At 42.9% G+C, this 22282-nt stretch overlaps 2 protein-coding genes across 3 annotated transcripts; one reads left to right on the top strand and one right to left on the bottom strand.

The window, feature by feature from the left end:
- Positions 1-4590: 4590 nt before the first annotated feature.
- Positions 4591-7340, top strand: foxh1 (forkhead box H1). Its single transcript, XM_055037648.1, has 3 exons — positions 4591-5052; positions 5645-5749; positions 6331-7340. The coding sequence occupies exons 1-3, from the start codon at positions 4591-4593 to the stop codon at positions 7279-7281; spliced, it is 1518 nt and encodes a 505-aa protein (XP_054893623.1). The 3' UTR covers positions 7282-7340.
- A 2130-nt stretch (positions 7341-9470) lies between these two features.
- On the bottom strand, positions 9471-20972 carry oplah (5-oxoprolinase, ATP-hydrolysing). Of its 2 annotated transcripts, XM_055037647.1 has the most exons (28): positions 20816-20970; positions 20062-20273; positions 19436-19627; positions 19020-19134; positions 18730-18853; positions 18060-18255; positions 17777-17942; positions 17529-17667; positions 17346-17413; positions 16684-16859; positions 16463-16597; positions 16265-16377; positions 16012-16182; positions 15103-15240; positions 14873-15011; positions 14669-14781; positions 13989-14140; positions 13731-13891; positions 13542-13643; positions 13276-13450; positions 12992-13176; positions 11974-12123; positions 11759-11893; positions 11521-11670; positions 10698-10855; positions 10439-10599; positions 10232-10329; positions 9471-9787 (listed from the first exon to the last, which is right to left on the bottom strand). In XM_055037647.1, exons 2-28 carry the CDS (start codon positions 20230-20232, stop codon positions 9632-9634), a joined length of 3939 nt encoding a protein of 1312 aa, XP_054893622.1. In that variant the 5' UTR covers positions 20233-20273; positions 20816-20970; the 3' UTR covers positions 9471-9631. The 2 variants fall into 2 exon arrangements, 1 of the variants encoding a protein (XP_054893622.1); XR_008606474.1 differs by lacking the exon at positions 9471-9787 and having other exon boundaries at positions 10439-10555; positions 20816-20972.
- Between the last annotated feature and the right edge of the window lie 1310 nt (positions 20973-22282).

Raw genomic sequence — 22282 nt, forward strand, 5'->3', positions numbered from 1 at the left:
TCCTCCCACCGCGCAGCTTCCACTAGAGGGCGGCAGAGTCTTCCGGGGGGGAACGTTCAACTTTCATAGAGTTCAGTGTGCGTGCAGTTCTGTTCACCTCCAACATCCCCATTCAGTTCCAACTTTATTGGCATTTTGTCTGTTTATGAAACATTAAAAAACCCACAACGTATTAAGCATTATATTATTATTATTATTATTATTATTATTATTATTATTATTATTATTATTATTATTGTTATTATTATTATACCTACTGATAAACCAACACAAAATAGTTAATAATTATTAAGTGGAATTATAATGACATGTGATATTCATTGCACTGACTGGGCCATTATAATGAGAAGTTCCAATAGCTTGTCCTACAATTAGTTATTTTATTCTAATGACCTTCGAGGTCTCCCACGAACAGCTGTAGTTTCACAGAAATTAAATGTCACAAAAATGTAATTTAATTGCATATTGGCATCTGAAGGAAATTTATTGTACTGGATCTTTAAGATAAAGAGGGGTGCATATAAATGCAAGCCACACTTTCCACATTTGCATTTGTAACAACAATCATTGAAAACTTTGTATGGCTCTTCTTCTAAATCACACTTATGCACTATATTGTGATCAGTATTTAAATACCTTGAAGTTTGCGTTTACTAAAGGCTCGAGGGTGAAAACGTTCAGTTATTTCGTTGTGCGGTCATATGCCTGACATTGAGTATGTATTTCTTTTCTTCTCACATTGTGCAAGAAACGATTTCTGAGCAGAATTAGACAATTCTGTGCAATCTCTTTCATGTTAGTCTCAAAGTTCCAGGAATGTACACTCAACAAACCTTTTGTAAACAAGTGGGTGTGATAGCCTGATATGCCTCAGAGTAAAAGCACTCCACTCCTTCCTCCTATATACATATAGCCTATGTATAAATGTGTTAATCTGACTACATCTATCAGAGTTGAACTGTAGAGAATCACACCAAATAGAACAAGAACAAAACATCAATTTCACAAAGACAGTTCTCTTGTGGGATTTTTATTTTTATTTTTGCTAATTTGCTAGACCTTTCTGCTGTTGATTAGGCTCTAAAAATATTGAAACAAATTTGATCCTTTATAATTTGACAATGCAGTGAGCCAACCACTCTACTGAAACTCAGCAGGAACTATTGTTACTGTTCCCCACTGTGGCGCAATCAGTAGAGTTTTTCTAAAGGAATTAGGGTGTCGATATCAAAGGTTTTTATACACACAGGTTATTAGTTCATCAACCAAACTTCACATCACTGTTTAGCCATCAGATGCAACTCAACAGGTTGGTGGGCAGCTGTGAAGATTGGATGTACTTCCAGCAGATCAGGTTGTATGATAAGAGTTCCAGCACAGGGTACTAAAGCGTCATCCAGCCTTTCTGGCACTCCTGGTAAAGAAACGACAAAAGTGTTGTTGTTTTTTTTTTTTTTTTTTGGAGCAGAAAAAGGTTCCATGAAACAGAATATTTCAACCTCTCATTTGTGAGCGTTTGCTCTGTGGGAAGCAAAAGCTCACAATTTGCTTTCCACAGAGCAAATTACATAACAATCTGCTCTGTAGGAACTAAATTGTTCCTACAGAACAATAAGCTTCCCACAAACTACAGAACAAAATGAACTTAATTTTATAAGAATATAAAAGCTTTATGGACATTTCAATTAGCCTAGGGTCTTGTTTTCTTGGGGAAATAAATATGACATAACACCAAACATTTCATATTGCCATTGGCCACCAAGAGAGGGAAGAGTGCTGAAAGAAGGAAACTCACTATTAGAGAAGTGTATGACGGAGAATCCTTTTGGGCTGAACAATTAGTAGACTCCATCCACACACCAACTAGTAGATTCGGATTGATGCTAATAAAGAGAACATTTTCTGTCATGGAGAAGAGGGTCTGCTATCAACCATTGTGGATGTACCTTTCTCCAAAGACGACATTGTGGAAAAGTACATCATTTCCACTGCAAAATATGGAGGATGATCTGTGATGCTGTGGGCCCCCACTCTCCCAAACGCCGTGGGAACCTGCATTGTAAATTATCTCTAAAATGTAAAATTTTCTGTGCTTTTCAAATATCAAACATCCCCAAGTTTATCTGCAGGTTTATTCCTGTTCCTATATTTCAGCTGAAAAAGAAAAAGAATGCAGGGACCTTTCAGAGACAGATGACATGATTAAGACTTTCTTTCACTTTCTCCGTCCTCCTCGGCAGGTATTTGAAGCCTGCCGAGGAGGGATTTGTCCAGACACAATCAGCCTAAAGATGGACAGAATTGTCCTTGACGCTGTTCTATTCACAGGGCATCCCATTCTTCCCCTGCTTCACTGCTAATCCAGGGAAAACCTATTAGCTCCCACTCCAGCAGACAGGAAGAGAAAGCCTGACAGTTTTTATCGGAAAGGTGTTTTTGGAAACGAACACTTCTCTGTTCATGTGTAACACAGATTTTCCTGGTCAGTTCTATGAGGACACAGTCATGTAAGAACAAAGTTTCACCAAGTAAATTGGTCAATAGGTTGCAGTGAAGATGTAGGATGGCATTTGAACAATAACCACTAGAGGGGGACAAAGTGTCAGCAAAAGTATGACAAACTGTCAGCAAAAGTAAGACAAACTGAGAGAAGTAAATTGCAGATTGCAGCAGGTGGTTGATGGAGGCTTGTTGCTTATCTTAGCAGCCAAGTTCAAAGAGTTTGCATATTACTTCAAAGCTGAAATATTAAGTGGTGAGTCCTTTTTGCCATAATGCATTTTTTTTCCAAATATGTTTGAAGTAAATTAAATTATGGGCAGATATGGTGTTAGCTCATTAAACAAAGGCTGCAATTAGCACCTTAAAAAGTAATTGTCCAGTTTATCTCCAGCTAACATTTTAAGTTTTGTTAATTCTTCTGGGGGATTTGTAATGTGAGCAAATTTCCCCAACAACTGGGTGTGGAAACATTGGCTCAAGTGCTGCTAAGTGCTGCAAGCACAGCACTTAGCAGCCTGTAGAACATCAGAAACCCCAAACATGCTTTTGAATGGAAGGCCTGCCCAGAAGCCGCTTCCTCACATGCTAAGAAGCTCTTCCCGGGTGGGAGCAGACTCCAGCTCACCCCCCATCGGAGCTCCTTGTAATCCAACTTGTTGTCTCTGGCTTGCTGGGAAGCAAGACATTTACACATTAGCACTACATTGACCTGAACAAAGGACTTGCATTCCCGAAACTTTAGTCTCTGAGCACTGGATGACTTTCTGCACCTACCCTCCCTGCTGTGGAAAACAATCCTGCTGGTAGAATGTTCAGCAATTGGGCCAAATTATGTTCAGATGATCAGGTAGCCTAGAATTAAAATATATTTTTATAGTTAATAACTTTTGAAAGTCTTGGCTTTTCAAAATTTGAAAAACAAGCTGATGTCTTGCTATTAAAACGTGTTAATCCCAAAGTTAAAATCTAAAATAATGTCATTCCATTTGAATGAAACAACCATTGAGTTGACAAAGTGTATCGGCTCACAGTATGCATATATTAATGTAAAAATGTATGCACCAAAAATACCTATGCACTACATGAATTTCAGGTAAGAAAGAAACACATGGAAGTGGTAGCTGAAGAAAACCAGGATGGACTCTAAAGGTCAGGTGTATCAAAGATATTTAATTTTCATTTTTGCTGCTTGAAGCAAATTCATTTTTCTCTGGATGGGCGGGTACTACTGGACCCACCAGGGTTCACCAAATATCAGCAACCGCCTTAAGTAGGTGTCAGCTGGGTCTCAAATGGTGTTAACACTAAGAGTCTCACTTTTTAAAGGTTTTGCTGCATCACACCTATACAGGAAGATTAACACTAATTCATCCAATTCCCATTTGGGCCACATTTGTAAAATCCTGTCCGGGTGTCTTAGTGTCAGGGTAAAAAGAAGAAAAAGAACAAGAATAGTCTTTTAATGTACTGAATCTTTCCGTTTAAATATCAGCCAACAATTTAGTATATTGCTCACGGAAAATAGTTGATGAGTTTTAATCGAGATTAATCTCTCTGCGGAACCTCCCACACAATCTGTAATGTTTGACTTCAACAACAAATGAAAGATGCGCCTCTTAAGTTTAAGTGGAAATGAGTCCTCTGCTCACTACCAAAGTTTCTCAATAAACAATGTCTTTGTCCCTTAAAAACGCGGCCTTCTTCAATCATCGGTGCGTAAAAATGTCCCAGGCGTTGTTCCAAAAGGAATTCCACCACATCTTTGCTGCAGTGGTTTGTTGATATTATCATAATGGCATTTTACTGTCTTTCTCTGTCCCTTTTTTGTGCGCAAACCCTCCCGAACCCCCCAGGGCGATCAGCGACTCTGCTTTCAGATAACGTCCCCCCCACCCCGGACTCCCCTGCATGGTTACGCAGCGGGATTTGCATGAAACTGTTAATTGTTTGCTCTTCAAATAGAGTCAGCCTGGAGCCAGCAGTCTTCCAGAAGTTAAGGACCGACTCTCCGACCTCCCTCATCCCTCCCCCCTTTCTTTCTCGCTCCTGGCCGATCACTCTCCCCCTCTTCTCCGGGGTTGCATCAACATGACAAAGCACTGGCCGGAGCAGAGCCGCCTGGCACCAGCCGCTCTGTGCCACAGTGGAGAACACCGCGACCATCAACTTGACTTCTACAGAAATGTGCAGCGGGGTTTTCCTTCCTGCGGTCTAGCCCAGCAGCGGCCTCAACAACCAGCTGAGATGTCCCCCCAGCAACAGCAGCAACAGCAACAGCAGCAGCAGCAGCAGCAGACCTCTGCAAGCACCGGACACCGTGGCGGTGCCACTGGACTCGTGGATCAAACCATGCCAGCCCTCTCTTCATGTCAAGACGGCGACGACGCGAAGCTTCGGGACGTGACGTGGAAGGCTGAACCGGAGAAAAGCGGCTCCAGCAGTGGGAAGAAGAAGAACTACCGGCGGTACCCCAAGCCACCCTATTCCTACTTGGCTATGATTGCCATGGTCATCCAGCGGTCCCCAGAGAAGAAGCTTACACTATCAGAGGTAAATGGTCTTAAATATATGAATAAAAAAGGGAGATATTTTGCATTGGCATAGCGCATAAAGTCTTTTACGCATGGCTCCAAACCTTTTACGCTTAAAGATTATTGGCTACTTCTTTTGGTCACACACACACACACACACACACACACACACACGCACACACACACACACACACACACACACGCACACACACACACACACACACACACACACACACACACACACACACACACACACACACACACACACAAAAAAGAACATGCAGGCATCTCGTTTACAGTGAAAGATCTGACACTAAACAGTCACCTCTCTGTGACACTTGGGTGACCACCATTCCTGCCACTCATGGTTTGCTTTGATAAGCTTGGGCTGCAGTAAAGCCAGACACTGATCTGGATCAGAACACAGATAAGATATACAGTGCAAGCTTAAAAAACACATACATACAATTATTTAGACTTTTCTGACTGCAAATTAGTAATTTCCTTCATTCATATTTCTGTTTGTACGTCATTATTTTTGGGGGGAGGACGGAGAGACATTCCTGTGCTGCAACAAACATGAACTGAGATGGTTTTTGCTATTATTCCAGATCCTGAAGGAGATCAGCACCCTGTTTCCATTTTTCAAAGGGAACTACAAAGGGTGGCGAGATTCTGTGCGACACAACCTCTCCTCCTATAACTGCTTTGTTAAGGTCTGTATACATAAGACTCTCATGCTTCCACTTTCAAAGACTTCAAGGGGCCATTCTATGAGCTGATGTCATTATGTTTCCCTATAAGAAAACTTTGTTTCATTTGTAGGAGGCCAAAATGTATGAAAAGCCTTTAAAGAAGTGCCATACTAACCCACACTCAGAAGTATTATCTCTTAATTTGGAGGCATTTGTTCAGCATTAAGAGATAACTACTATAAACAAAAGTGACAGTGGCAAAATTAGAGCCACCAACAAAAAATAAAAATAAACGGCGCTATAAACATTACATTTTGTCAAATGCCATCATCACAATCAAGATGGATCATATATACATTAATGATGTTTAGATATCATAAGATGTATCAAAGTAAAATAATTTAATAAGTGGCACACAACTTTCCCACAACTCCACCAGACGAGCCAATAAAAATGGTTGACATTGTTTGAGGGTCAACTGGTTTATTCATTTTGTGGCCATTGTGATTAATTTTTTTTTCTTTTGGTGAAACTAAGCCCAACCTGCCAGACTGGGTAGTCAGGTCAAACCGTCAGCAATGTGTCTTTCTTTTGAACTGCAGGTACTAAAGGATCCGGGCAAACCTCAAGGTAAAGGGAACTTCTGGGCTGTGGACCTGGACCGTATTCCTCTGGATCTTCTGAAGAGGCAGAACACAGCTGTGTCGCGCCAAGACGAGACTATCTTTGCTCAGGATCTGGCTCCCTACATCCTGCAGGGACACAAGCCGGAATCTGAGCCGCCCCCTCCTCCGACTGAGTGTGTGACCTCTCTCCCGCCATTGTCATCAGGAAATCCTTCACCGTCGCAGGGCGACTTGTTCAGGCCCAAGCTGGACTCGTCCTTTGCCATCGATTCCTTACTGCAGAGCCTGCGGCCAACGAGCGCTTCTGGGGATGTGGACAGAGACTGCTGGGGTGAGGTGGAGCGCCCTCGGCCTTCGCCGCTTCCACGCTCTCATTACGCCTCCTCCGCCAGCTCTGTAAGCCCTGCCTCCACCTCTTCTTCCTCCTCCTCCGATGAGGAATGGAAAGGCTTGTCCCACACTGGGAAGCGTGTTCCTGAAGCAGGATCTGATGGGTATGAGGACTACAGACCACCGTTGCACAAATCCGCCAGACAGGAGAGTGTTGCTCCTCCGTGGGAGCTTCCAACCTCCTACGCTAAGTATGCTCCCCCAAATGCAGTGGCCCCACCTAGCACGCGGTTTAATGGAGGCCCCTTAATGCCGCTGCATGGCGGACTACCACTTTACAGCTACGGTAGCTCTCCTATGGCGCCTACCCACTTCATAGGTCAGTCCTACTGGCCGATTCTCCCCAGCAGGCGAGTCTCGCTTCAGCCCCGTCCTCTGCTCATGGACCTGGACAACATGCTGCAGTCGGTTCCTCCAAATAAGAGCGTGTTCGATGCACTGCTGCCTGTTAATCAGAACACTTACTCACATCACCAACCACAGAGCCAGTACACCCTGCAGAATGGAACTCCTCTTAACAGGTATCATCAGTACTGATAGTACTGGTGACACCAGGTATCACCAGTACTGATAGTACTGGTGATACCTGGTGGTACGCAGAGAGATACCCCACCAAACAAGGAATCCAAACAGGAAGTAAACAATAAGCTCCAGACAATCTCTTTTATGGTTTCTTGCTAGCCAGAAGCTGCTTTTTAGTTTCTTTTTTATTTACATGTTGGTGTGTTTTAAAACAAATTGCAATTCTGCCTTCAGCATTTGAGTTTCATTGAAGCAAAACTACCTAAAAAATAAAAAAAGCAATATAACGCAACAGATATCTACCTCAAGTGTTTCAATGAAACGTTGTGCTGCTACAGACTCTTTGCACTGCAGATCTTGTTTGCACAGTTGTTTAATACAATGTCTTGAGGATCGATTTTAATGCTGTCTATCCACTGTGACTATTGAATGTATTGCATGGTGACTCGCGGAAAAAAAGCAGCTGCGAAGTCCAAAATTGCAAGGAGTTCATAACTGATGGCCATCAAGTTTTTTCCATGTTGCATTACACTCAGGCTGGCCTTAAGTGAGAGCTGATATGTGAAGGTAAATTTTACTTTCCTTGTTTACAAATGTTTCTCTTTTTTTAATGTTTTTTATTTTTACTGCGTGCAAGAGAAAACCAAAGAATCCAACACATTTTGAATCACTCGAACTCACGTTTAGAACACAGCACCAGAGTGGCGCTAATAATAATGGAAAGTTTAGCCTTAACAATTTTTTTTCTTTCTAGATTTTTTTCTTGCACTATTTACCTGACGATCTTCCAAAAGACACCACTTTTAGATGTTTCCCTTCCACGACTGAAGAATGTAATACAGGCTTCCTGTCAACTTTAACCACTGACCAACATGCAACTATGCATCATTAAAGTTTATACGTCTGTGGAGATCTCTTGAAGTATAACAGGTTTCTAAAAAGTTTATGTTAGCAGTGCTGCTCAGTGTTGTACAGATAAATAAAATTGACATTTTAACAAAACTGACTTAGGTTCATTGCATTGTTTCTGTTATTTATTTATTTTCAAAGACTGAGTAACATCATCCGATATGCTTCCGGTAAAGGATTTTTGTGTGGACCATTTAAATCATGAAAATTGTTAAAGCTGTAATTAAGTCTGCAACACAAAGAAAAAAAGAAGTTATATTTTGAAATATGTGGCTGAATGATGAAACATTTTGCTGCTCCAGCAAAATGATGCAGCTCAACACAGTTTTTGTAACTTTGTCCAGCTGGTGTATATAAATCTGAAAAAGTGTAAAATATGTTCATCTTGAAGTATATTTATTTACCAGAACTGAAAGTTCTTAGTGGAGCGGCAATATTAACATAGCATAAAACACTCCAAACGGACTCCATCGAAACGAAACGAAGATATTTTAGCATCGAGATCAATATTAAAGCTCATGCATATTTTAAATTTAGAAAAGATGAAATGTAACATGTACTCTATTCATATATATATATTTTTTAAATCAACTCCATTTGACCATTTTGCTACAGAAACTTGGGTTCAGAAATTGGGAGTTTCCATGCTCCTCTTTCTCTTGCAGCACTCTGATTTACATCAGCAGTCGTGAGCCTCCCGCTGATCCCCCCCACCCCCCCCTGCTGTGACCACTATCTCTGTATCAGCTGCCTACGCATGCCTGCCTGCCTGCATGCACTCCGTCCCTCCCTCCCTCGCCATCCTTCCTCCCTCTGCTCATGATCATTCCTGACACCAAAGGTGGGAGGAGGGGGATGCCGCATTGACCCAACACAACCATTCTAACCATTCTGGGTGCGACTACCTGTCATGCATCAAGTTTGCAGTTGTGGAAATTGTTTTCTGTTTCCACAACATGGAATTTAAACTATTTTCTGTTGACAAATGGGATTTATTTATAAAACTTGGGGGGGGAGGGGGGGGAGGTATAAAGAACAGATTGTTGGCTTGAGAAAAGTACTTGCTCAATTCACATATCACTTAAGTTCATCTTGACATTTGCTAAAAACAGCATTCAGAAATACACACTGTGTGATGCTTTTGCCAACTAAGAGGTTTGGATTAAAATACCAGTGTGAAAAGTAATAGTTTCAGGAATATACATGCAACAAAAAGTGAAATTTCACAGAGAAACATTCACAGTTCAGGAACTTGAGCCATTATTACGGTCTGAATCAAGATTTCTTGTCAAACCTTTGGTATGTGCCATTGTCTTATTTTTCACACTATAATGCTAGAAAACATGCCTGTCACAGTTTTACCTTTAACTTTCTTTTTGTATCTTTTGGTAATTCAATTTGATGAAGTCTGACTCTTGTTTCCTACGATTTCCTTCCAGTTCTTCATTATTTCTCTTTACACTCCCTCTTGAGCCATTCTGTACTCAAACACACTGCCCCTCTCAGTGAACACCTCATTCAGACGCCTTCGCTTGCTGTGAGGTCCGCCGCTCTTCAGGTCTCCCTCGCTCCCAAACCCCCCTCCTCCCGGGGTGTAAAGGCAGAACATGTCCTGCAGGGGGAGACCAGGAGTAGATGTGTTATTTCATTTACTGTCGAACAAAATTAGGGACACAAAACTGGGTATTATGAATAACTTGCGGGGAATGTCTTGTGATAACATTTCTGTTTGCAGAACCAAAAGAACTATAATCTGCCTGGCAGAGGACAGACTGTAGCAGATCATAGATGCTTCATGCCATTTTTTGTGTGGAGTTTTAATATAAAGATCTTTTCCTCTTTCCAAGCAACCAGCCGGATTTTACTGCAACATTTACAATCCAAAGAGCCATTTCTGCCCTCTGTACATCAAAACGAAACTGGAAAATCTGTTTTGTGTGTGTATGTGTTTGTGGGTGTTTTTTTAAATAAGAAAAACAATTTTATTCTTATTTTTAGGTTTACAAAATGAGAAAATTGGCTGCAAATTCTCTGATTGGTGCGCCTCTCTTCTTACTCCTGGCTCCAGGCTGACACTGGTCTTTGCTCCCAGGTTGAGGATTCGACCGTCAGCTCTGTGCAGCAGGTTGAGCCCCGTGGCGCCATCCTCGCCCCCTAAGCGTCAGAGAGAAACATGGCCAAAATGATTTTACACTACTATAAATGGAGGAGGAGGGAATAAATGAACACACAGAGGAGACCCGGAGCAGGTTTCAGTGATTACCTTGAAGGCCGTAGGGGCGGATGGCCCGTCTCTCCGTCAGGACGGACAGGACCACCTTCTTCCTGAACCGAAGTTTACGGATGACGCCGTCGCCTCCTTGGCACGTTCCCGCGCCTCCTGAGCCGGGTCGCAGGGAGAAATGCTCTAAAATCACTGGATACCTGGACAGCAGATGGATCAACAGCTGCAGCCAACAACAGAAGAAAACAAACAAAAAAACCCCCCGACAAACTGACACGTCTTCAGCAAACTGTCTCACCTTTTTTCCAAAATCTCTGGATCGGTGATGCGGGTGTTGGTCATGTGAGAGTGGACGCCGCTCCGGCCGTGCCAGCCGGGCCCCGCCCCCGCACCTCCAGCCACCGTCTCGTAATAGCCGACTCGCTCGCTGCCGAAGGAAATGTTGTTCATGCAGCCCTGATCGGAGGAAGACAGTGCAGCATTAAGGAGGCGTAAAAACATGCAGTCAGAGCTGTAGCCGGGTGTCTGCAGGTTTCACAGGCTCAAATTTAAAACCTTTATGAATGGAATTTAAGAGCCATATCTCCAAACTTTGCAAACTTTGAGACTTACTTGTGATGGAAGCAAAACAAAAAAGAAGAAAAAAAAGCTGGCTAATTTATGAGTTTTCATCGTCAAGACGAGTATTAGGGTCATGTTGTGAAAAAGAAATTACAAGAAAATATTCATAAAATTACAAAGTAATAATTTTACCTGAATAAAGCCACAGTGTTAAGCGAATAAAGTTATATGAGAATACAGTTAAAATAATACGAGAATAAAGTCGAGGTATTATGAGAATAGTCAACTTTATTCTCGTAATATTATAGCTTTATTTTCAAATTATTACAATGTTACCCTTGTATTATTCTGACTGTATTTTCTTAATATTGTAACTTTATTCTCATAATTTTATTTCTCTATTTTTTATTAGACAAAATTTAAAACCTCTGATTAATGTATTTAAAGTCAACTTACTTTAAAAAACAAACAAAAAAAAGAATTTAAGAGTTTTTTATTTTTATTTTAGATTTTAGACCTTTTAAGGATCTGGTGAACATGAGAATTGACATTTGTCTCACCTGGGAGGCGGCGCACACCTCAAACGCCTTAAATATGACGTCCACCACTCTCTGAGACGTGAGCACGTTTCCTCCGACCACAGCTGCATTCTGGGACGGCTGGAGGATGGAGCCGGGGGGGACGATCACGTTGATCGGCTTCAGACAGCCCTTCATGAGCGAAAAGAGGAAGCGGTTTTTAAAATCGTCCGTTTAGGATGAGTAGTACTATAAAGGCCAAAAATTGAAAGTTTTCCACCTGATTGAGAGGGATGTCCTGGCCGACCATGCAGCGCAGGCAGTAGATGAGAGCGGACAGGGTGATGGCCCGTGGAGCGTTGCAGTTCCCCCACACCTCGGGTCCAGTTCCTGTGAAGTCAAACACGGCACTGCCCTGTAACGGGAAAGATTTATTCAATTGGCCGCCGTCTCTTCGTGTCTTCAGATTATCCTGACAGGACGCTCAGAGTTCACCTCTTCTTCATTAATCTGGACCCGGAGTCTGATCGGTGTCCCGTCGTCCATAAAATCTTCTGATTTCACCTCTAAGCAGCCGCCGGTCTGACGACGCCGGCGTTGTGCGAACTCTCTGAGCATGTCCCTAACGGCCAGCTCAGCATTACTCTGGAACGCAAACGCCACACAGGATTTCTTCGGGTATCGTCTTGTATTTAGCCTCATATTTCACTGTCAACTCTGCTGTAGTCGAGGTAGGAGAGTTTGATGGTACACTGCTGTTCTAATCATTAAAAACAAACTTCAACTTTAGATTGGGGAGGGCCAACAATTGCTTTTTTGTTTTTGTTTTCCACAAAGGAAATAACAGAAAATATTTTCACAAAGTGGCTTTAATTCCAATCGTCTGTTTTGTGAGTTGAATAATGGGCCAGGCTACAAACAATTTTGTGCATTTTTACTAACACTGCAAAAATACCCTTTGTTTTTTTATTTATTTTTCTTTGCAATGTTGGCAGTCAGTCAAAACCAAACATGGCTTGCTTAGATCAATGGCTATTCAGGTGTTGGGCCGGCCCAGTCAAAGTCCACACTTGAACTAAACTGGCAATCTGTTGAACTGAGATTAGAAGTGACCACTGGACTCAATATAAAGTCGACAAAAAGTGCCAAGCTGGTAAAGACATTTGACTTGCGGCTCCCTGTGAAAGGGAGCCGTGAAAGGAAGCTGAATTCAAATATGCACTATATATTTCAGAGTTTTCCCAAATTTTCCCAAAGATTTAACCAGTGCTCTCTTGGTCATCCCAGCAAAGGCCTACCATCTTGTTTTACGGTTTCTATTTATTTGTTCTTTAAATTCAGGTCAACTCACAGAACGAATGACTGAAATAAAATACTTTTGAAATATTTTCTATTCTTAGCAACAAAGTAAGTGAGAAATTAGGGGAATTGGATTTGGTAAGATATAATTATGGATTCGAGGTTTCAGTGGCATCCACTCTGAACCTTTCTATTGACTTGCAGGAATGTTTACCTGGATGTATCCCATGTAGGCCTGGACCACGTCTAACCCATAGCAGTCGATCAGCTCCCCCACTAATTGGCTGCCCCTCTGGTTGGCTGCCACCTGAGCCCGCAGGTCTGACAGATTGTCATGGAGATTACGAGTCCCAGAGCAGCCGGGGTGCTGAGCCGGAGCCATCAGAGCTTCGGTGACGGCTGGCGTGGTGACAAGTGGAAGAGAGAGGGCCGGAGATAAACTCCGCAGGAAAACATCCGTGTTCTAACGGACAGAGGAAGACATGTTGGTCTTTTTACCTTCTTCCTGGAAGACTCCCCCAGTGACGAGCTTAAATGAAACAAAGACCGCCCCCTCCTGCTGAAGGGAAGTGGAGTGGGGGGGCATGGAGCCCGGAGTGATGCCTCCGATGTCGGCATGATGCCCTCTGCTGGCCACAAAGAACACAGGCCTGTGGACTCCTTTTCGAAACACCTTTGGGTTGAGAGACAGAAGAAAGACAATAGTGAAGAGAGGACAGAAATGGGGACCAATGAGGACATTGGAGAAGAACCGAAAGCCTGACCGGTGTGATGACGGTCAAGTCTGGAAGGTGGCTGCCGCCAGCGCACGGGTGATTACTCAGAATCACGTCTCCTTCTCTCAGCTCGTTTCCCAGTGATCGGATCTTCACAAAAGGAAGAAAAAAAAAATAGACATAGAGCACCCAGACTTGGTGTTAGTTTGTGCACTCAGGAGTGGTCCTGCTTATCACCTGGTACTGGACGGTCTCCTGCATGGCCCCCAGGTGGACAGGGATGTGAGGCGCGTTCGACACCAGGCCTCCGTCGGGCCCAAACACGGCGCAGGAGAAGTCCAGACGCTCCTTGATGTTCGTGGAGATGGAGGTCCTCTGGAGGACTCTGCCCATCTGCTCTGCAACGGTCCGCAGGACAAACATACTGGTCAGCAACTTTCCTTCACAATCTCAACTCTAATCCCTCCGAACACTTTTTTGAAAGTGCCGTCCCACCCGCTATGCTCATGAAGCGGTGGGAGAAGATGGAGAGCTGCACGGTGTTGAGCTCAGTGCCGAGGGCGCACTGAGAGTCTGAGCCGACAGCCAGGCAGACGTCGCCGTCCTCCGTCAGGCAGGCCTCGCAGTGCGGCTCCACCAGGATGGTGCTGACAGGGATGAAGGAAGAGACGGTAAACTTGCAGCAAATTAATTTAATTATTAATGAATTTAAAATCTACAAGCGCAAAGATTTTCATATTCTGAACTCAAGAGCAGAAAAAAAAACAAACAGATTTAGGCATGAAGTATTTACGTCATCCTCACAGTAAGATTATTCTCACAACAATCGGAAACTTTTTTTCTCATTGTCATAATGGAGAATTTCAGTGTGAATAAAAATACTAATTAAACAGAAATAGGTTTCACCAATTTTATTTCTGCAAAATTTACCAACTGTAAACTGCTTGTGTCTAAGCAGACAAGCAGTATTTCAAAAGAGCTTATATTTTATAAACAATCTTTAATTTAGTGTTAAGAGATGCGCGTTTTTTTCTGGTATCTAACTGCATAAACACCCAATCGATGTTCCTAATTGAAATTTCGAATTGAAGTTTAGACTCAGAATCTTCACTTCAACTAACACCTCGGTGAAACTTGCTGGACGGTAACCAGACCACGTCTAGAGAAAGGCTCGCCTGTTTTTGTCGATGATGATGGCCGGTCCTTGGATGCTTTTGCCACATGGAAGTTCCTCCCACAGAAACACACTGGTGTCCATGTAACCGTCTTCAAAGAAGCACTTGGTCATCTGCAGAGGAAGACGACAGAACACCTTCGGTGCGAAGTTTTAACAGCGAGGATGGCTTCTATTATGTGTGTGTGTGTGCGTTCTCGACTACCATGACAGGTTTGGCTTGTTTGTGTCCCGTCTTTGATTTATGCATGGAGCTGATCCCAGATTTTCCGCAGCCTCTCACTCTGATGTCGTCCACCATGATGGCTCTGTCTGGGATGGTGAACCCGAACTCCTTCAAATAACTGCAACAAAAACAAAACATGACGTATTCCTATGAAGAAAAGTTAGCTGATTTACACTAAAATAGGCAAAAAATAAAGGCTCTCAGCAGACCGTTTGGTGAAGGCGCTGCTGAAGTCGCCCGCTCGACAGGAGTGGGCGTTTACGGGGTAACCGTCAGCCGTAACCATGAGGGCGCAGTCGGTGCCTTCGTAACGCAGGTGGAGAAAAACCTCAGTAGATATCTGACCACTGGGGACGACAAGAGAAGACCCAGAGAGTTGGATTATGTTACTGTCCACGGTCAATGTTAATCAGAAACAGTGAGGAAACATTTGAGGTAAAGCAGTGGTTGGAGGTACTTCTACACGAGTCACATTGGTTGTCACAAAATGCTAAAAACAAGAAAATATTGTGGCAGTTCTCTTAAAAACATGCATATTTTTCAAATTGATGCCAATTGCTTTTAATTATTGAGAAAAATATTCTTAGAAAAAACATTTTGAATCTTTAGCTGATGAAGGTTCAGAATAAGGAAAATGAAGTAATAGACTCTTCCAGTGAACATACCAAAGTACAACTCCCCAAACCTTAAAACTCTTTATCGACTTGAGTCTTAATCAGATATGGCATTTTCATTAATCTTTAAAATATATTTTTAATTTTTACCCTATTTTATAATGAAAAACAGAAATCATATATTGTATTTTATTGCAATAATGCAACCAAATGAGGAAAAGATTCTCAATTTAGTCCTCTGCAGTAGCTTTGCTGCCAACTAGTGGTTAAAGTTGTGATATCGTGAAAATGTTAGAAAAAACATAAAAATATAAACAGCTCAGATTGCAGGTGTGACGGATAGGCTATGATGAAAAGGGATGAACGTTTTAACCTTTGGCGCCTGGAGGGTTCGCTCTTCATGTCCAATAAGAGCAACATCCCCTTTTCTTTATTTTTTATTTTATTTTTTTAGGAAGAAAATCTATCGGTTACTTTCACTTGCTGAGTTCTGTTGGCTCTGACCTCGAGAAGCCGCGTGCGGTCAGCGTGTCGCGGCAGCGTCTGCAGAGTTGCTCCATCCTGCGGTCCAGTTCGCTGAAACACCGCTGCTCGTACTTAAGAGAGCACGGCTCCTGCACCTCTTCCACGACGTCTGCCAGGGCAAGACCGTACGCCGACAGCACGCCGCTGTACCTGAGAGCAGCACAATCCAGTTTAAGCAACAAAATATTCTTGCACAGCAACTTAACCCTCCTTTTCCCCTTATTAATCTTACTTATGGATGAAGACGGTCTTCATTCCCAGAGCTCGGGCTATAGAGCAGGCATGCTGACCTCCTGCACCGCCGAAACACGCCAGCACATGCTGAGACGTGTCATGACCTTTGGCCTGTTAGGTTTGGAGAAGAGAAAAGGTAACACAAGATTGCTTAAAATCAGTAATCCCAAAATACCAAAGCGCTGTAATAACATACTTGCGTCAAAGCCCTGATTGGTCGACACATCGCCTCGTTAGCAACACGAATGAATCCCATCGCCACGTCTTCCACGCTCATTGTGGATTGGCTGATTGGCACCATGTTGTTCTGAGAGTTTGTGCCGCCATTGGCCTTTATTTGAAAACATAAATAATAAGTCTTTTATGTCACTGTTTGCTGTTAGCGATACTAAAATGAAAACCTCTAAGTAATGGCACCTGGCTTTGGCTTGCAGACAGGAAGTTGTTGATCTCCTCAGTAAGACGACGGAAATGCGTCATGGTGTCTTCCAACGACAACGGTTCGTTCTCAGCGGGGCCGAAGATTTTAGGAAAGAATGGAGGAAGAAGGCGACCCAGAGCTAAGTTAGCATCGGTCACAGTCAGAGGGCCGCCTGCAAAATACATTTAACATTTTTTTAAAAACGGGGGAAAAAATCTGACCAGAAAATGGTTTACATAAAGGCATTATTACAAAAATATTTGTTTGCGTTATATTCTCATCTTCAGCTTTGTTTTTCTCTTTTGACTTTTACTTATTCTGCAATATGAAAGTGAAAATTGGTTGTTGATCATAAATCTAGTTGGTTCCTAAAAGATGTCCTCTTTATTCCTGCTTTATGACTAACACATGATACAAGATTGAGTTATGAAAGCTGAACTTGAGCCCATTTTTCTCCTTTATGCACATTAAGCGGATTACTAATTCAGAGGAGGCTGGTGGGACAGAAAACCCCAGCTCTGTTCCTCTGGATTATTGCCTAACATCATGGAGATTAAAAGGGTGAGGTATAAAGGGAAGATTCAATAAAGCCAAAAAATGAAACGCATTCATGTTTATTAACTGATTGTGGAGGTGAGACACCTGTCTGTAATCTCACCTTTCCTGTAACAGGCCGGTCCTGGATGTGCACCTGCAGATTCTGGTCCTACGACAAACATCCCTGATCTGGGGGGAGAGGGGGAAGCAAAGAAATCATGAACATGCCAGGGAAATGCAAACAAGAATTCATAAGACTTCATTTGAAAGACGAAAAAAATCCCTCTTTCAAGGGTAAGTTCACCTGAAAAAGAGTTGGGACCCCCCGCCCGCAGCCACGGTGTTGATGTCCAGCTGAGGTGCTTGCAGGGTGACTCCAGCCGTCGTGGCCTCAAACACGTGTTCGTACTGGCCAGCATAGCGGCTCACATCGGTGGAGGTTCCTGCCGGGAAACACAAAACATCCATTTTTATTTTAGATTTACTGTGAAAAAAAACAGTCAACATGTCATTGGAAGGTGGAAGAAAAAGAATATAATCTCACACACTCACCACCCATATCAAAGCCAATCACGGGCTTCTTCTCCATTTGGCTGTAGGAGGTGACGGCGTATCCCACCACGCCCCCTGCTGGGCCAGAGAGAATGGCTCTTGAGCCGCAGAACTGCTCCATGGGGGTCAGACCGCCATCTGACTGCATGAACAACACATCTACATCCTAAAAAAAAGGGTTAAATTAGGGAATTCAGGCATAGAAATTTGAACTGAAATACACAAAGTAGTTTTTTGATGCTGAAAATCTAAAAAATAAAAAATAAGAAAAATGAAAACGTACCTTCAGGCCACCTTTGAAGCCGGCAGTGAATCCTTTTAAATACTGATGAATTTTGGGTGTGAGATAGGCGTCCGCGCAGACCGTGTAGCCCCGAGGGACCGCCCGCACCATCGGCATGACCTCGCTGGAGAGAGACACCTGAGTGAAACCCAGACGACGGGCGAGAGAGCCCACCGCTTTCTCATGATCGGACCAGCTGAAACGAGCAGAAGATAAAAGTTGGCTCACTGTGTTTGTCTGATCACACTTTCAGACATATTTGAGTGAAGAATGAGATAAAAGCAAAGGGCGTCTCACCCATTCTACTCTTTTACATCAAAAACTTTAAGATAAATCAGACCGTTTCCTCAAACGCAAATAGATTTCTGGGAATAATTGGGGGTGACGTCTACACGAAGAAAGAGAGGCAGGAGAGGAAAACATGACCTTTCACCCAGAAGGTTGTATAAGCTTCACAGAAAGCAGACGAGTGCTTATTGGACATACAGAGCAACTCCCACATAAGAGAAAGAGAGATCTCAGGGACTTATAATCACATATCAGCTGTTAAGAAAATAGGAATTTAGAAGCAGAGAAAATGTGGTGAAAAAAAAGAATTTCGATACAAAAGAACAAGAGCTCAATCTGAAATCTAAACGAGGACGACGTTTAGATTTGTTGATGTACTGACGTGTACGAGTGGAGGAGGAGGACGGCGACGCTGGAGATACCGCGGGACAGAACTCCTCTCAGGTCCTTTTCCACTTTTTCCAGATCCAGTTCCTGCCACACCTCCAGAGAATCACCTGTACTGCCTCAAGAAACAAAGATTAAACAGGCTGTCAGCGTGTTTTGTGCACCAATCAGTTTTGTTTGATCTTTAGCTGGGGTTTAGATAAAAATCAAATATCAGTATATTTTTTTTCATCAGTATATCAAATACTGATGAAAAAAAGAGGAATGTTTGAACTTTGCAAACACCTGTTACAAATCGTTTGGGATCTTTCCTGGGCAGCTGGCAGTCGTCTTGACAGAGGACGACTCGCTCATCCACCTCTATGACCTCCTCATACAGCACATCAGGGACGGCGACCTCCTGCATGTGAAGGTCAAGCAGATGTACTGAAGAGAGGAACCAGACAAATCTTGTGAAACACTGAGAGCACAAGACTGAACATGAACTGGACAGCATTTTAGATTTCCATTCGCAGTTTTGCAACAATGGCTTAATAAGTGGCCCTCAGAGTTAATGGTACAACGGGTCAGGGGGACAAACTCCAGGGACTACCATGATGCTCTGCAACATAATACCTAAACCTTGTGCTGCAGAAACAGAAGTCTAACTTAGTAGGAGAGTTTAAAGAGGAAATATTATAGAACAAGAAGACAAACGTTACCAAATCAAAAAGTTTGGGCCTGGCCTGTGTGCCAATGTGCAGCAGGTCCTTGAAGCCTTTTGTGACCAGCAGTGCGGTCCGTTCTCCTTCCCTCTCCAGCAGGGCATTGGTTGCCACGGTGGTGCCCATTCGGATCCAGCCAATCAGGGCGGTGTCAACAGGCTGGTCACGAGGGAAGAGTCGCCCCGATTCCTGCAGTTGAAAGTCACGCAAATATTTTAATGGCAGTTGTTAAGAATGTTAACAACTGCAAAATAATAGTATTTCAGAAGCAACCTTACATTTCGGGAGATTAAATCCACATAATTTAATGTTTTGAAAAAAGAACCTATTCTGGTCTGATGGAAGCAAAATTAAACTGTTTGCTTTACATCGGAAACAAAACATCGCTCATTGTTCTATGCACACAGTAAAACATGGTGGTGGCAACATTATGAGCAGGGACAGGACAATTTCCCTGCAAGAGCTACAACAGAATTGGCCCAGTCAAAGTTAGGACCTAAATTCCACTGAGAAGTTGTTCACATTCAATCTGGGTGAGCTTTGAGTGGTAACAAGATGTGAAAGAGTTCAAGCATTATAAGCAACTTTGGAAGATGCTGAATGTTTACATAAAACTTTCTTACCTCCTCCAAGACCCTGCGGATGCCCTCAGTGGGAGCGTCTTTGTAGTTCTGTGGGTCTCTGGACAGCAGTTTGAGGACTCTCTCGCGGCCATCAGGCAGGCGCGCAAACACATCGGTGAAGGTGCCACCTCGGTCTATGGCGAAGTCAAACTTCCCCTCAGTCTCAGCCATAGTGAGGAAAATGAAAAATGCAGCTGCTGATCCTCAAGGAACTGAAAAAGCAAAACAGAATCAGACGTAGACACGTTTCGTTCACACGCCCAGGTTTCACCGGTGTTTGCAGTCAATTACTACCAAGTTTACGCAACAATCGTGCTGGTTGTGTTGCTTTGTTCCATGACGTTTCATTTCCAGGTTTTGACCTCTGACACATAAACATTCCTGCACTTTGCACTGCGGGCATCTGAACTACAATTCAACACAAGATCCACACTTTCTCCGCTCGCAGCCTCAGATTAGAAGCGTGGAGAATCGGGGGTCCAGGCTGCTGCTGCTGTCTCTTTAAAACTGTGTGACTGTCAGTCGTGCAGTTAACACTCGACAAACCAGAAATGCAGCAGATTGTGCGTGACGCCTTGTGACACCGCAGCAAAGGAAAGCCTGCAAACCGCATGCACATTCATGCACAGAGCCCATGAAGAGAGTCAGCTTCTGCTGTGCACGTCCACACTGAATCCTCTGTTTGTCTCAGCTGACGTTTCCATCAGCGGGTTCGGAACAACAAGCCCAAACAGTGCCGGGTGTTTTTACCCACCTGTGTCCGTCGGTCGCTGCAGGATCTGTTCCTGTGATAATCTTCGGTAATCCGGTGACGATCCGATCCGGTCCGATCCGATCCTCCCTGGCCCTCTCTCCGATCGGTCCCGAAAGACACGTTTGAGGGAGTCGTTTTGAGCGGGTTCGGAGGTTTGACTCCGCCTCCGTGGGAGAGGACGAGCTCCAGGATCTGAAACCCGACCTGCCCCAAGAGGGGCCACTGCGATGAGAAACCTCACCGAGCAAGATCGAGCATTCCTGCTGGAAACAAAAATGCTTTGATGCTGCATGTGTAAAACAGGAAAACAGCACAAAGCACACAGTGGCTGAGAGATCACACCTAAAGAATAATAGAGGGATGCATCAGTATGTGGCGATAAAAAGATGATGAAAAAAAAAAAAAAAAAAGAAAAACACTTTTGGAACATAACCAGAAATATGCAAATGACCCAAAATTTGATTTCATTTTTGAGATAGCATGACTGTATGATCCACATATTTAGTTCCAAAACATAATCTGAAATATGTCGAAAGCCGCACTGTTGTCAATTGATCCAAATTGCTCCTCCATTGCTCAACTTTTCAGATCTCTTAATCGACTTCATTTTATCCCCAAAACCCAATAAATTGATGTCTGATTCTATGTGCCAGACATATTGTAAAGTGGCAGAATAATGTAGTTTTAAGTAAAAACCTTCAAATTGGCCTCTGTCTCTTTAATAAGAGACAGAGACAAGCTTCTTAAAGAGATAGATCTGAGTTTGAGCGCTCCTGAATGGCTGCAACAGGAGATTCAACAATTTCTGAAATATGCATAATAGAATGGAAGCAACATTCCTGTGTTTGTAATTCTTATTCCTTATTATATGTAAAAAAAATTGTAATTTTTTTTACATAGGCTATAATAATCCCCTTAAATGTTGGAACAAAACTTAAATGATCTGAACACATCTATATTTGACTTATGAAAACATAACAAATATTTTGTTGTTAGTAAAATGACTGAAGAATAATAAAAACAAGATGTGCACAATTTATGGAATGGCTTTAATGTGACAGGCCACAAAGTTCTCCATTATTGAGATGCTTGAAGGACAATCATTTATGTTAACATTTTCAGCCCCTTACACTCTGATCCCCTTATAATTCAGAGTAATCAACTGTGTCAGAAGTCATCTTATGCAAACACAGTTCGTACTGAGGAACACTGCAAGTGTCAGGAGGCCAAGACAGTAGCAGAGTCGGTGTGACCCAGTATTTCTGGCGCTCAGTACAGGCTACTCTCAGTGCAAGGTCATGTGCTGCACTGAGATAGATGTTTAATAATTCTGTCGGGAGGCGTTAACATCTTTCACACACACACAGAGCCCAGGGAATCACTGACACTCTGCCTTTCTCATGTGTAGGTAATTATAGATAATGTAACTAAAAAATCTGTATAGAATTTGTTAAAGACTTGGTGTTT

The sequence above is a fragment of the Poeciliopsis prolifica genome, unplaced genomic scaffold, assembly GCF_027474105.1.
Source record: "Poeciliopsis prolifica strain line A6 unplaced genomic scaffold, Auburn_PproV2 SCAFFOLD012, whole genome shotgun sequence".
Classification (NCBI taxonomy): domain Eukaryota; kingdom Metazoa; phylum Chordata; class Actinopteri; order Cyprinodontiformes; family Poeciliidae; genus Poeciliopsis; species Poeciliopsis prolifica.

Coding starts and splice junctions, on each gene's coding strand:
- foxh1 (XM_055037648.1), top strand. CDS start 4,591: ATGACAAAGCACTGGCCGGAGCAGAGCCGCCTGGCACCAGCCGCTCTG. Junction 5,053..5,644: donor AGAAGCTTACACTATCAGAG/GTAAATGGTCTT, acceptor CTATTATTCCAG/ATCCTGAAGGAGATCAGCAC. Junction 5,750..6,330: donor CCTATAACTGCTTTGTTAAG/GTCTGTATACAT, acceptor TTTGAACTGCAG/GTACTAAAGGATCCGGGCAA.
- oplah (XM_055037647.1), bottom strand. CDS start 20,232: ATGGCTGAGACTGAGGGGAAGTTTGACTTCGCCATAGACCGAGGTGGC. Junction 19,628..20,061: donor TCCGCAGGGTCTTGGAGGAG/GTAAGAAAGTTT, acceptor TTTCAACTGCAG/GAATCGGGGCGACTCTTCCC. Junction 12,124..12,991: donor CCTACATGGGATACATCCAG/GTAAACATTCCT, acceptor TTTGCGTTCCAG/AGTAATGCTGAGCTGGCCGT.